Genomic DNA, 15,443 nt, shown 5'->3' with positions numbered 1-15,443 from the left:
AACACAAATTATGATTTTTCTATCATAATTTATGTTTTCTTACCAGTAAAAACAAAAGGTGGAACATGATGAGGTATAGTGGTTGTAACATCTTGAAGCTAATCATTATTCAACCACAGCTTAGTAACAGGATCAGGTTTGAAACAAGTTTATAACTCACTGTATTGGTAAAGTTTCAAAAATACAAACTTATTTGAAGTGGAAATCCCTTTGTGCATGTTTGATTATTGAAGTAGTGCCATCATCTAAAAGGAAAAAGGAAACTGCCTTGTTTTATAGACTAACATCAGGCAATGTTTACCAGAGAAAATGAACCAGCAATTTTCCAACTAGCATATAAGATGAAGATTATTTGTCAGCAGTCATTCTGATTTTGTTTTATTTAAATCACATATTGGTCTTTTTTCCCCCTCTCTCTTCCTGTAGCCGAGTTGGGAGACTACAATGAAGCGGAGCATTCTTCCGGCTACCTGTCCGACTTCTGCTTCATCCCCAACCCCCCACAAGACTTCCACAAAGAGGTCTCCAAACATCACCAGCAGCACAGGTACGCCGAGCCGCTCGCTGCAGTGCTGCTGGCCGCCACTCAGACCGGATTATGTGTAAACAGGGAGAGACAGCAGGAACAGACTCTGTGGTGGGAAAGAAGCGTTTTCAAATCCAGATTAGATTAAAGTTTTTATGTTACATGGAAATGTCTCAAATATTTTGTTTTAGCATTTCACAGTTCTGGAAAAAAGATTGGAGTATTATCATATATTTCCATTCATTCATCCATACAAAAATATGCTTATCCATCCATCCAGCCATGCTCTTGGAATTTTAAAATGTGTGTAATAAACAGATCAGTCATAAATAACTTCCCCCTTTCATGTGCATCACATTTTGATCTGCTGGTAATCTTTAGAAATATCCACACCTACAGTAGCATAGGTCCAGTCTGTTCCGACATACAGATTCACACACCAACACACCTTTTACGCTGCCCTTTACTTGACCCCTTTTCTTGCAATTACTTCAATTCATCTGGAACTGACGATTTCTTTTTCTTTTGTCTCCTTTTCCCTCTCTGCCACCCTGTCATCGACGCTCCCTTTGCACTCACCGCTACGCTCTCGTCCCCATCTGTCTCTGTCCCCTCCTCCCTCTCTCAGCGGTCTATCTCCTGCCCAGTCGGAGTTTAATTATCTGAACACAGCACGCTCGCTGGAGCTCTACGGGGTGGAGCTGCACTATGCAAGGGTGAGTAAGGTTTAATTCCATTTCTGTTATTTCCTGCGTATGTTTCTATATTCTTATGGCAACTAAAGATTTGTGTAGCTTCAACGTTGCCACCAGTGCAGAGGCGAGCAGCTCTGCAACTGGAAATGAAACCATTAGTTTCATTGTTTACATTGATACCTTCTCATCTTAAAAGCAGAATCCTGAAACCATCGTTCTTTTCACATCCGCTGGATAGATGTAGAACGATAAAAAGAAAAAAGATTTGTTATGTAATCCCCACTCTAAGGATGAATGGTGCTTTCATCTTGTCATTTCCTGCTCATTCTATAGAGTGAATCCACATGACGGAAATTAGAGCAATGTACCATCAGTCATAATGTCATGATGGGGTGGAAATATGAAGAGATAAGCTGTTGGGTAAACAGTATGGATTCAGCTGAACAGTGCTGAGATAAAAAATATTATCAAGTGCTCACAAGAGACATGTTTAGCATCCATCTTAAAAATTGAATCAAATGAGTCTCTTTTTACATGATTTTACTCATTTAGTATGAGAAACGGCATACATTAATTTCATTTTTAGTAGGAGTCATTTGCACCACTTGTGTTATCCATAATAACTGGTCTGACTACATGTAGAGTTTAGTACTCTACATGTACTACATCAAGAATATTTATCTAATATAGTTTCTCCCATCTTGATAATCTTCCGTAAATCCACAAAATCAGCGTTTCTTTTGTCTGGGATTTCCTTTTTATAAAGCTGATGCAGCTTTCTTTGTTTTGAGTCCATCTCTTCTGATTTCCAAAAAACTCTTAATATACCATTTTCCTCTAAAAATACAGTTTTTAGTCTTAGTTTTTAAGCTTCAGCTGAAAGCAAGTGAACTAATGGGACCCACTTTTGGCTAGCCATCCCTGAGGGCTCTGAAAGCTATCAGGAATGGTTTCATTTGTTCTGTTTGTTGCCCGCAAACCTTTTCATTACCTTCGAGTTGAAACCATCGGGTTTCTTTCTCTTTGTCAGTTTTTTATGTGTTTTCTGTTCTGGGTAAATGTGTAGGTCCAGTTGATGAATACCATTGAACGTTTTTGCATTTTGTCGTGCTGCCTCCACAAACGTCTATTTAGTTTATTGGGGTTTAAGTGACACAAAGTTATTGTGAAATGAAAATAAAATTATACATGGTTTTTATTTTTTTTAAATAAATAATATATATATATGCATTTGCATCTTCACATTACCAAAATGATTCGGAAAATCTGACCCGAGTTTGAACATGGATGGTGTAAATCGAGATTTGACATTAAAAACAATATTTCTTTTCTCTGGTTCAGCTCTGGTTTTATTATTCCCTCTCTTCGTCATGCAAATGTTGCTTCTTCTTCTCTGTTTAGGACCAGAGCAATGCAGAGATTCTGATTGGGGTGATGTCCGCTGGCATTGTGGTTTACAAGAACAGGGTACGGATCAACTACTTCCCATGGTAAGAGAAACACAAACTGAACACATGCCTGTGAAGTTACATGCCACAGTGACATTGATATGAGTTTATTTATATGTTTCTACATGGTCAGCATATTTATTTAGCTTCCAAACACATAGAAATCTATGACAAATTATTAGGGCCAGACTAAGAACAAAAATCATGAAACGTCACAATATTATTAAAAGAAAAAGAAAAAAAGAATTAAGAGAATTAAATGAAACTATAATGAGAGTAAATTAGATCTGGATAATTATTGAATCTTTGCACTCAAAAACTTTTTCTTACTATTTTAACAACTTTTTTCTGGTGATATTGTGTCTTGTAGTATCGTAACTCCAAAAAAGAAAAAATATTTTTTTGTCTGGCCCTAGCACTCCATTGTATGAAACAGTAAACACTGAAGGTATTAAACAAAAAATAAGTCACTTAAAAATGAAACACTAGTTACTTTGTGTTTAATATTCATTACCTTATCGGGGTGCAAATCCTCACAACTTTCCATCTAGATCCATATCCTTCCTCTAATATTACAGCTTTTCACAGGTTTTTTAGCATGAATATGTTTGCTGTTTATGCTGTTGAGCCTTCATGAGGTCATTTAGAGGTGAGAAGGTCTGGCTCACTTTTCCTGCTGGCTTTCATTCCAAAGGTCCTGGCTGAGGTCGAGGTCAAGGCTCGGTGTGCGCCACACTGCACCTATCAAAGCTTGTCATTACATTCTTCACATTCTCATTGTGTCATCAGAAATCTGGAAGCACAACGTGATTATGATTTCACACACTTGTGGCTATGGGTCTGAGTGAAACACCTGAAGTCAGCAGAAGTAGTGTGACCAACTACTTTAATGCAGACAGTGTATAATTAAAGCTGACCCTGTAAAATTTGTATGTGGATGTTAAAAATGACCAAAAATTAAGTTGGAAATTTGAATCTTGAAAGCATCAAATTTTAAAAATGAAAAACCTTAAGTGCCACAGCCTTCTCTCAGTTTAATTTCTATAATCATCGTTGAGGTACATTCATATCAGATGTAGTTGTGCACAACTTATATGCATTTCTGTTTTTATCCAGATGACATGTTTTCATGTTATATCTGGGTCAGTTGGACCACAGCGTTTCACTGCAACCCCACAGAGGGGGATAACTTGCTGGTTTATAGTCTGCTCAGAGGAGAAGAAGAAAATAACCAAAAAAGACAGAATAAGGCGTTTCTCGGTGCAGTTTTTGTATCTTTGTGGTAACTGAGAGATAAACTATTCAAAGTATGGAAACAATTGCTGTTTCTTTAAAAAAGAACAACTTAATTGCTCTTTTCTCTTCTGCTTGTGATCCGATTCTTTCTTGGGTTTTCTTTATAACCTGCAGGTTTGGTGCAGTGACAAATTGTACATTTTTCAACTTGCTCATCTCTAGCCGATTATCTCGATGCCTGAATTTTTCTCATGAATTTATCTGTAATGCCTAAATGCTAAGTGTGAGAGAAGATTCAATCTTGGATAGTTTTACTGCTTCTTAGGTGTTAAGGAGGAGCACAAAAGATGGGAGCTTAGAAAGTAAACCAGTTTTTCTACAGAGGCATGCTAGCCATCCATTCATTCAGGTGGCTTAAACGCAGAGCTCGACTCATAAAATCCTAGTTTATTTCACGTACCATGTTCTTCATGTCTGACTATTATGGATTCAACAAAAGCCGCCTGTCATGTCACACCCTCTAAAAGGTCCCTTCAAAATCTTGAAGGAGCCGATCATTTATCCCCTCTGTCAAGAAACATGTTGGATTTGGAAATGTTGGCAGTCTTTAGAGAATCTGACATAAAGATTTATAAACTCTAGGAGACACAAAAGGAGACTGCTGGTAGATATTCTAACCAAATAGTATTCCTACTATTCAAAAATCCTAAAAGGCTACTCTTAATTACCAATTAAGATAATATTCTTAAAAAGTGAAATTGAAGCTGTTTAAAAAAGAGTCAGTTGACAAACAAAAAAAAGGATAATTTCTTTATGACTTGCATCCTTTTAGCAATAATTAGACTGATCCTAGAGTTTTTGGTAGGTGTGTAATCAGGACGAAGAACTACTAATCCCTGTTTTAACTTTTTTTTTTTCAACTAGCTTCTGTACCTGAAAGCAAACATATGTTACAGAGACTCTGTTCAGAAGTTTTATGATCAGAGATTTCAATTCCAACTGCTCAGAGGCCAATATCCCGCTTGTCCAAAGCCAAGTGCTTAAAAGCGTGTGTCCTCTTTGGCCAACAGAAAACCTGGCAGCTTCAGGTGGAAGTGAGTGGATTTGTGTGGACAGGAAACACAGCTGAGAAGCTCTTTCGCTGTTGAAACAAGTGTTCTTTGTTGATATTTATGTTCTTTGTCATTTCTACTGAAGTGGAAGTTCAAACTGTGGATGTCCTTGTTAAAAACCTGCCCCTTATCGGCCTGCTGCCAGCTTCAGTTGAGCTGCATCCAGAAAGAGTTTTACAGAGAACTGGCTGGCATAGTATTTCAAAGTCTCTCACATGGTGATTATTGACAGTGAATGTGTATATCTAAGCCTCTCTTGAACTTTTGCAGAATAATGTAGTTCACTCCAACTTTTTTTTTTTTTCACAGCAGTTTTTCATAGCAGTGTTAAACTGTGGTTCCTGGAAACATTATAGCCATCAAATCTATTTGCCCTCACTGACCTCTTTTCTGCTGTTAGTTCCTCTTATCACTCACTGTGTCTTGTTCTCTGTTTGGTGAATCAGTACTTGGAAATCTGCTGATGCATGTTGAAGAGAGTAGATGTTACTGTGTGCAGAGGATAAAAGAGAAACATTATTCACTCTGAAAGGTTATGCAAACTCCTCCGTCTATGAATGAGTTGTAATATATTATTGAGAAGTTTATTCAGTTGAGAAGGTGAACCTCTCACTTCGTAATAATTTGTTACACAGAAAATGTTATGTTTCAAGCCTTTCATCTTGATAAATTTGATCATTATAGTTTATTGAAGTCCAAAATTCTCTATCTGAGAGGTTTACACAAATAAAAAATTATTTATGATATGAACCTGTCAGCCTGTATGTACTGTACACACTCAATATGTGGTTGGCGCTACTTTTGCATGGATTTGTGCATTAATGCGGCGTAGTATGGCGCATATCAGCCCACATTTTAACAGCAGGCTTTCCTCTGAATTGTTGATACATTTTCCTCTCGATCGTGAAATATTATTTCCCTCTCCTTATTTTTTTCTTTCATTTTTCTAAGAAACTACTGCAGCCAATTTTCTGGATTTATCTGTGTTTCGCAGACTTCACCTAAAGCAATTCTCCTCCAAAATATCTTCAGAATTGTCTCAAGACTGTAGTTAATAGTGTTTCTTGTGCATCTGTTTCTACTATTCTCCTTCCTTCTACTCAACTTTGCCAGGGTTCCTGTGCATCCTTAAAAAGTCTTAAATTTATGTATCTAAAAGTAAGAACATAATATTTCTTAAATTCAATTTTTTAAAATGTAAGTTAGTCTTAAATACGTTAATCACAGGGCTTAAATTTTGTCATGGCAAGACTATTTTACCTCACACTATGTGTAATCTTTTTTTCTTGCCAGGCAAAAGTTTGAGTCACACTCAGACATCTTCATTCTGTTCTACGACTTCAAGCATTTAAAGCTACTATAACCTTGCTAGCTAGCTAGCTCATGTTTTTTGCATCTATAATGGGTAATTATAAATTTGGCTGGATGACATTCGTCTGTACCACTGGCTCACTTCTGCTGCTAATCCATATTATGTTACGTCTGCACCAAAAAGCTTGGTGTACTACTACTGTATAAAATATGCAGCTTTCTTTTGTACATTTCTGTCATAATACTGGTCTTAAATGTCTTTCATAAATGTCCTAAAAGGCCTTAAAAAGACTTAAATTTGAAACTGTGTTCCATTAATATAGTTGGATACATCAGCTTCATTAGAGATGACCTTTTGTGACTCTCCCTCTATGCGAAGGACGTCTCCAAAATAGTGTAGTCCATAATAGAAGAAGTCTATATTTAAAATAATTTTTCTGAATTGAACCGTAACAGAAATAAATTCATGAGTCTCTAATACTATAAGTTTCACATTTTGAATTGAATTGCCAAAAAAAATCAGCGATTCAATGGTAGTGTAAATTGCGATGCACCTGTATTTTAATTTCAGCAATTCTGTTTTATTGTAGTGACGTCATTTAAATGCAAAAGGTTTAAATCAAAGCCGAGGCCTCCTGAGTTTATCCCCCCAGATGAGTTAAATTTAGAGACCAACAGTAGCGTCCTCAGCAGCTGTTCAGCGCCATGTCCTTAAGACAGAAACAGCGAAACATAACCGCAGTCACTGTTTCACAGCTTTACTCTGACTGACTTTCTGTAACTCATTGTCTTCCTTTACCTTCTTATTAGGTCACTGCTGATGTCCTGTTACTTCTTTATTTTTTTAATGTCTTTCCGTTTAAAAGTTGAGAGTAAAAATAGGGAGCAAGACGGCAGCAGAAAGACATTTAGATTTTTGCCTGTTTCCCGTTTCTGTTTGCAACAGCCTGACAAATTAGCCACATTTGGATGGGGGATGACTCACGCTCTGCTTAAGTGTGCTGTTGTTGCCAATGCAAGTGCGCGCGCGCGAGTGAGTGTGTAAAATATATTTAGCAGAGAGCGATGAGTCACAGCAGCAGAAGCAGCAGCAGCAGAACTCTGGAAAGGGATTATGTTACTCTGCTGCTGCCGCTCATCAGCAGCCGTCTTACTGCTGCCTCGTGTGTGGTCCTCTGATTTTAGCATAATTTATGCCCTTGCTCCTACGTGAGATTGGAAAATACATGCCATCGTACCTCTTCAAGACTCCTCTGTTCTGATAAGCTTCTAACCCTCCAGCTGTGGAGAAAAGCAGGAGGTTATACGAACATCATGGCTGTGTAACATGACACAATAGTTCTCATCTTTGTTTATAAAACATGACTTGTGTATAAAATTGCAAGAAGTTATTTATTAAAATGTACTTTCGTTTGAGTATTATCTTTAAAAGACATATATTACAACTATGTCTCACATTAACCAGACTTTATTCTGTTCACTGGTTGTTCCTGTGTTTGGTTTTATGGAAAGACTGCAATCTCTGAGAAAATTGCGCTATGAGGTTTTCCTCAAACGTTTCTCCATGTCATTTGCAAAATAGGCACTCTGAGGTCTGAGAACATGAAGAGAGGTCGCAGAGGAAGTCACGGGATTCTTACACACTATGAGGGTGTGATAAAATTGATTTCAGGGTATTCCTGGTGAAATAAGCATAGAAAGTACTGGTTAAGTCTGGGCTTTTTTCACTGGGCTTTAAAGTCGGACCTTTATTCACTTTATTTTTTCGACCTTGCTTTGCCTTGCAGAAACCTAATATATATACCATCTGTCAAGTTTTAATTGACAAGATGACATTAACCAGATAAATTATTGAAGTCCAGCACATATTGCCCTTATTGTACAGTCCAGATTAAACCCCAAATGCACTTATCATGCTCCACAGATTGAACCCTGCACCCTTATCACCCTTATCAACTTCCTTATCTCCCTTATCATACTGCACAGATTGAAACCGACCCCTTATCACCCTTATTGGCCTCCTTATCTCCATTTTTGTACTTGTGATATTGAGCCCCAGCCCTTATCATGCTAATTCAATCCTCTTATCACCCTAATCAACCCCTTTATCACCTTAATCAACCCCGTTATGGCCCTTATCATACTCCATAGATTAAGCCCCACTCCCGTATCACCCTCATCAACCCCCTTATCGCCGTTCTTGTACTCGTCATTTTGAACCAACACTTTATCGCCCGGACTTTTCACACCACCAATTTCCCATCCCACTTTCACTACACCCACAAATTAACCAACTGAAACAGAGCGTAAGGAAAATTGATGGTGCAAAAAGGAAGATAAAGATAATAAGAGTGGTAGGGTTCAATTATTTATTGGAGTTTTTTAATCCATCAACTTGTTAATTAAAATTGGACAGATGGTATCTTTATTATTGTTTTTCTTGTCTCGCCTTGGTCTTCCTTCTGTTGGGGCAGTCAGTGGATGCTGAGGTGAAACAGTACTCACAACTCTCCATACTTCATGTGGCTTTCAGATTGGCTCAAGAACAGTGAGAGTAGCTCACTACCAGAACAGTATTGTTCCATTATATTCCTTTCCATAGTAAATATTTCCATAAGTAATGGAAATATTTATGGGAAGTAACATTTCCATAAATATTACTTTTCATAAATTACTCCACCACTGCACTCTAGAGCTATAGAGCCATGTTTGAAGAATTGTGCCTCTCTGAGTTTGGATTTGGGAGCTACCAAAAGGATGTTGTAATGTCTGGTGCCGAGAGAATTATGGTTTTAAGAAAATATACTCTTGTATGTCATCATCCCGAGTCATTTGGTAATTTCATACTGTCAACCATGTGGGTTAGGGATTTATCTCCGGTTGTTCCAGCATGACTATGGACCACTGTAAGGTCCACAATCACCTGAATGAGGGAGTTTGGTGTGAAAGAACTTGGTAGGTCTGATCCCTACCTAATAGAGCACTTTTGGAATAAGTTAGAACGAAGACAGTGAGCCAGGCCTTCTCATTCAACATCAGTGTCTGACCTCACAAATGAACAAACTTCTATATCTTGTTGAAAGCTTTTAGAAAAACGTGTTTGCAGCAAGGAAGCCAAAGTTCAGATTTCAGAAACTTAGATCTTTTGGGTCCGATGTTTAAGAGTAGATCCATTCATTTAAGTTTTTATTTATATCTATTTAGATTCCAGAAAGAGTAAGTACAAACAAGGTCAGGCATTTATTGCCACACAGTTCTGTATTGCTACAAAGGTATTTTTGGCAGGTTTAAAAATGTGTCATTTATTTGATAAAAGGCAACTGACTTTATATTGTTTCCTTTTCCAATTTCTAGGTTGAAAATAGTGAAAATCTCCTTCAAGTGCAAACAGTTTTTCATCCAGCTGAGAAGAGAGGCGGTGGGTGTACACACACAAACATGCTCACGCCCTCACGCAAACACATGCACACCTCTAGACCGTCTTTTCCTACCCACTGCTCAGTAATGAAACAGCTGGAGTTCAGACACTGTTTTTTATTGGGTCAGCTGTATGAACCTACCTTTATAAAGGTGCAGCATTTCAGCTGTGCTGCGCCTGTATCCGTGTGTGTAATCAGGTGTCAGATTAACCCCCTGCTGACTTTGTCCTAACATGCATTAATCCTCTGCATAAATCCTTTGTTTCACATTTGAATCTCTTTGTTTTCTTTTAGCCTTTTTCTTACTGTACAACAATTTTTCATGTTTTTTAAACCAATTCTATGTTAAAAGAGCAGTTTAATAATATTTTGGTGGCTGAAAACTTATCAAGCTTAATAGTAGCAAATAAATAACTCATTATGTGGCTTCTAAATATTTTTAAAACAGTTTCTAATTTTAAAAGTGTTGTGATGCTGTGACAAGCTTTAAAGGGCAATGCTTTATGCATCTGTGCTTCCATATATGGACGATACATAACAGCAAAGTTTTACAACAAAAACAAGACTTAGCAGAGCTGAAAAAAAAGATTAAAAGTCTTTTGCACATGTTGCGTTTCAGTTGGAGTTGGAGAAATTAGAAGTTAAGATTAGAAAAAAATGTGAAAACCTTGTGCTGCTAAATGCTACTGTTGTAATGTCTAATGTCCAAAGTCTGATGTTGCCTTGGAAGCATGTGGACTTTAAAAAGAAAATCTGTTCAGATAACTTTTATTAGATATTCATGAGGTATGGTTTTCATAACAAAGTTAATATGCAGTTTTAAATGTGTAGAATTTGTTTTAAGTTTTTTCTGGGTAATAAAATGGAGGATGAAAAATATTTGGAATTTCTGACTTTGTCCCATTATCTATCCATCCAAACCAATTAGTCGTCCATTCATTAGGCATCCATCATCCACCCATCTTGCATCCATCATCTATTCGTCATCCATCGATCTTACATCTATTCATCCTGCATCCATCATCCATCTTGCATTCATCATCCATTCATCATGCATCCATCTGGCCATCTGTTTTTCTATCTATTAGTCGATTCTTCCATCCATCATCAATTTATTTGGCTACTTGCTACTCCACTCATCCATCTGGCTTTTGCTAGGCCATCCATCCATTCATTTGACTCAGCCCTCCATAAGCTGCTATGTTTCTTCCTGGGTGCAGGCAGAGACTCGGGAGACACTGCTGGGCTTCAACATGGTCAACTACCGGGCCTGTAAGAACTTGTGGAAGGCCTGCGTGGAGCACCACACCTTTTTCAGGCTGGAGCGGCCCATCCCCCCACAGAAAAACTTCTTCGCTCACTACTTCAGCCTGGGCTCAAAGTTTAGATACTGGTAAGAGGATCATCCCAACATGTTCTCCCAGAAGAGCAAATTCCCCCTGTCATTTCTATTTGGTCCAGACATTGTTCTCCATTTTCTTTAAAAATTTCGACCTGTGATAAAGTTAACAGACTAACAATGATGCCTCTGCTCCCTTCAGATAGAATTCATTAGAAATGTGTCTTTTATCCCCACAGTAAATTCACCCCATGTGAACTCCTTTTCATTCCCAGCTAACCTTTTTCAGTTCCCTTTTCTATGAAAGGCGGCTGTGAAAAATGAAGGGAGCCTTGTGATGTATTATTGAGTAGCAGTGATGCAACGTGAGCGAGCCTTGTCTGATGTTTGGCTCAAATGTGTTTTTGCCCTCCAGATATCTCCACACTTTCCTATAAAGATCATTTTTGGAATCACTTCTGTGTTGCAGTTATGATGTGACTTTGGTTTAATACAGATTTTAAAACTGAGGAAATGGACTTACTGATCTATGTAATTGAAATAACAGTTAGCTTATAATTTATATGTTAAAACACCTTTACTAAAATTGGGGTGTTTTTTTGTTAAATTAGTTGGTTTTTAAAGTGTTGTTTTTATTTTAGCTGTACAATAAAATCACATTATTGATAACAGCAATAAATTACCTTTTTTAAAGTTCTTTTTTATTGTTTTTAACTCCAAAGTGCGGTACTGGAAAAGTTTGATAACTTACCTTGAAAATAGAAAAGTGCTTAAATTTCACTGTGGGAAAAGTGAACAATACCCATATTAAGTATTTAAATCACGTTATTAACTGTTGTTTTCCTCGTTTTTCTCTTTAGTGGGCGGACAGAAGTGCAATCTGTGCAGTATGGAAAGGAGAAAGGGATCAAGGACAGAGTTTTTGCCAGGTAGTAAAAACCTTCTGTCCTTTGTGGTTAGATGGAAGCAGCCTAATTTCCTCTTCCGTTTTGACTCAACTTGACTCCACTGTACTCACTTTTGCTTTGTGGGCAAATTCTGATAGCCTGCATTTATTATCGGCTCAACAATCCACTCAATAATCAACATGACTCAATCGATCGGTGTTTGTGTTTCAGCCAAAAGGGCATCAGTTTGACTCCCTGGTGCCTTAATGTGCTAAAACTTTAACCACCAGACTTTTCCCTTAGATATTCGTTTGGGATTCATCAGAATTTTTTCTTAAAATATACACCAATCATCTCTCTAATATTGCTTCCTAGTCTTCTCCATCTCTAGTCAAACAACATCAGCACATTTAGGCACAGACTGAGTCCGAGATAAATGTTTCGGGCATCCGTTCCTGGAAATTATGAGGCCTTGTTCTACTTTTATAGTTTTTAAAGATGCAGTTGTGTTGAAATCTGTGGGAAGTTTGAGGGCATTTAACTCCTTAATGTGTCAACCTCCTCAGGAGTGTGTCATGATACAATTTCCCAAATAAATTAGCTACAGCCACCTTTACATATGCATCTCAGCTTAGATGCAGCTTGCCATGAACAGGCTCCTTCTTTAGTAATAGGCTTTTGTGGCTTAACCATTTTTTTTAAAGTACCAGTGACTGTCAAGTCAGCAGTCTTCACCATAATGTGGTCATAAAATAACATTTCTGTTTTAAAAATCCCTTTTTATTGGTAATGTTTGGAGAAACAGAAGTGGGTTTGAGTTTTTGGAGAAATAAAGACTGAACTATGTCTATCTGCAGTGACAATACAAAATATGACTTTCATGTTTTGATTTGAATGACTACATTAAATTTACTTTTTAGATGTCCGTAACGCGTTACTCACATCGGACCACTTTTTTCAGTAACAAGTAATCTAACGTGTTGCCATTTCAAATCCGGTAATCAGACTACAGTTACTTATCGAAATCACTTTGCGTTACTATTTTCTTTTGTAATTTAATTTTATTTCCTCTACACATCTTGGGGAGTGACCCCCGTTTCTACACTACAGTGTCAGCAGTGACAGAAATGTAAACAATGGAGGAAGATGCGCATTTTGTTGCTGAAAAGGAACTATTTTGAGATTCGGTCGCCAATTCCGTTTATTACAAGCGGCTTTGGGCTTGTTTTGTTCTTTCTAAAGTCGCTTGCAAATTTAATGAGTCGCGGGATGCGCTTTTTGGGCTTGGAAATAAGCAGACATAAACCCCAGAATCTGTCAGACATCCAGTTAGTTTTAGTCCATCATTTCCCGGATGATCCGTCCCGCTGTGTCTTAGTTAATGTCAAGTCAATATATTACCTGTGACTGACGTCGAGCTTCGCTTTGCGCTCCAGAAAATTGCAAACATCGAGACTAATATGAACAGCGCAATAAACGTGAAATCAGCCATGAATGAACGTGTCTGTAAAGTTGTGCAACTAAACGCAATTATAATCAGTAATATTAAGATAAGTGTCACAAATCTGTGCAGCGGGACATCTGATGTTGTGGAGCGGCAGGAGGAGCGCTGTGCACTGCTCTGACAGCAAACGAGGGGGTGGGGTATAAAATCCTATTAATAGTTTTCCAGGCAACACTGGAACACACAAAAACATGCACAAATTACTAAAATCTTTTTTGTACTGTTGTAACCATTAAACAATCTCCCCTTCAGGTTAACCTTATAAGTGATATATTGTTATATTGTTGATGTTACAATTATAAAATAATCAGTGTAATTTTCACAGGTGGCAGAGCGTTGTTGGTTAGCAGCTGCTGAAGTAACTAAAAAAGTTCATTTTAATGTAACTTAGTTACTTTCCAAATCAAGTAATCGGTAATCTAACTTTGTTACTTTTTCAAGGAGTATTCAGTAATCCGATTAAAGTTACTTTTTCAAAGTGACTATGCCATCACTGCTTTTTAGTGATGCTTAGTTATATACTCGGTGTCAGATGTAACAAACCCTGAAACATTGCCCTATTTCACAATTGATCCAGAATTATTTTCATCAGTTTAAGTTGCGTTTTCTTATTTCTGCATGTAGATCTCGAACTGGCTTTCATTTCTTTCTTCCTGTCAGACTAAGATTATGCATATATGTGTGACCAAAGTCCAGTAAATGAATGTGAGCCACAAGAACTATGAATAAAAATATAACATCAAAGTATAGACCAATGTGGTTGATGAGACTAATACCAGATTAGAAAAAAAGGTTTTGATTCTGAAACCAAAAGAGCTAGGTGCTAGCTGCTATTCTTACATTAAAACATCTTCAACACTCTTCATTCTTCATTCTGTGAAGATGGCAGTTACAGCATCCTGCCTACACCAAGGACACACAGTACAGAAAACATAAAGCAAACTAGCTGGTAGCTGTCGTGAATAAAGTGGAGGCAAGCTGAGTTGCGTTTAAACGTGACATAAATGCACTGAGACTTTAATTTTTAGTTTGGTTGTAACTGGAAATCGACATTTTCTGAGCAGGTCTCCCAGCAAGCCATTGGCGAGGAAGTTGGTGGGCGGGACCGACTGGGAGTCGGTAAGCAGGAACAGCCTATCAGACGAGAGACTGGAAACCCAAAGCCTGCCCACACGTTCGCCACCTGGAACACCGAACCAGTGAGTTATAACAGATTTTAGTCCTTCATGATTTCTTTTGTAAAGATGATCCATAATAATATGCCTCAGCCACCTTACAGGTTGTAGCATATGTTTTAGATGTTGGAATGAATTAGGTTTGCATATACAGTGATTTGCAGATGTTTAACCCTTAAACTGTTTCATGTTTTGTCAAATTACAACAAATTTTAATGTATTTTATTATTGTTTTAATATTTAGAACTAACAAATTTTTAAAAATATCAATATACTGGATGCAGTTTTTTGTTGAATGGAATTAATTTTGTATCAAATTTCCACAGCAGAATAACATTACATTGAAAACTCTGTTTTTTGTGTGTGAAAATCATTTTCTATAAACATCAGAAACCCATAGAAAAAAATTATTAATCCTTTTTTGTAAATGCTGTATGTTTTTTTAAACCTAAACACAGAAATAATAGTATATTTAGTATAATAATAGTATATGTTCATTAAAAATTTTAATTAGTTTTTTCATGAAAGGTTATGTAACATTTGCGGCTTTGAACTAGTTTTATTTACCTGGACTGAGGCAAAAATGGCTCTTTGTTTTGTGAAGGTTGCAGATCTCTGGTTTAGCACATAAATCCTGATAGAATATAAAGATATTTGTGGAAATGTTCAAGTTGTGTGAGTAGTTTTTAAAAACCTACTTCTCTAAGCTGCGTTTCCATTGACCATATCCCTGCTCAAATTTTAATTACAAAAATACATTTGCTTTGTTGAAACTCACTAGTTTTGGAAAA

At 37.2% G+C, this 15,443-nt stretch overlaps 1 protein-coding gene across 1 annotated transcript in view; it reads left to right on the top strand.

Moving 5' to 3' along the window:
- ptpn4 (protein tyrosine phosphatase, non-receptor type 4) overlaps window positions 1-15,443 on the top strand; it is a 79,418-nt gene that overhangs the window by 47,739 nt on the left and 16,236 nt on the right. The window contains exons 8-14 of the mRNA XM_023337115.1: window positions 427-547; window positions 1,155-1,242; window positions 2,623-2,711; window positions 9,683-9,746; window positions 10,968-11,140; window positions 11,947-12,015; window positions 14,542-14,676. Coding sequence (XP_023192883.1) covers window positions 427-547; window positions 1,155-1,242; window positions 2,623-2,711; window positions 9,683-9,746; window positions 10,968-11,140; window positions 11,947-12,015; window positions 14,542-14,676 — 739 coding nt within the window. The remainder of the gene's footprint in view (window positions 1-426; window positions 548-1,154; window positions 1,243-2,622; window positions 2,712-9,682; window positions 9,747-10,967; window positions 11,141-11,946; window positions 12,016-14,541; window positions 14,677-15,443) is intronic.

The sequence above is a fragment of the Xiphophorus maculatus genome, chromosome 7, assembly GCF_002775205.1.
Source record: "Xiphophorus maculatus strain JP 163 A chromosome 7, X_maculatus-5.0-male, whole genome shotgun sequence".
Taxonomy (NCBI): Eukaryota; Metazoa; Chordata; class Actinopteri; order Cyprinodontiformes; family Poeciliidae; genus Xiphophorus; species Xiphophorus maculatus.
The sequence above is the reverse complement of the archived record's forward strand: the minus strand, read 5'-3'. Positions and strand labels throughout refer to the sequence as shown.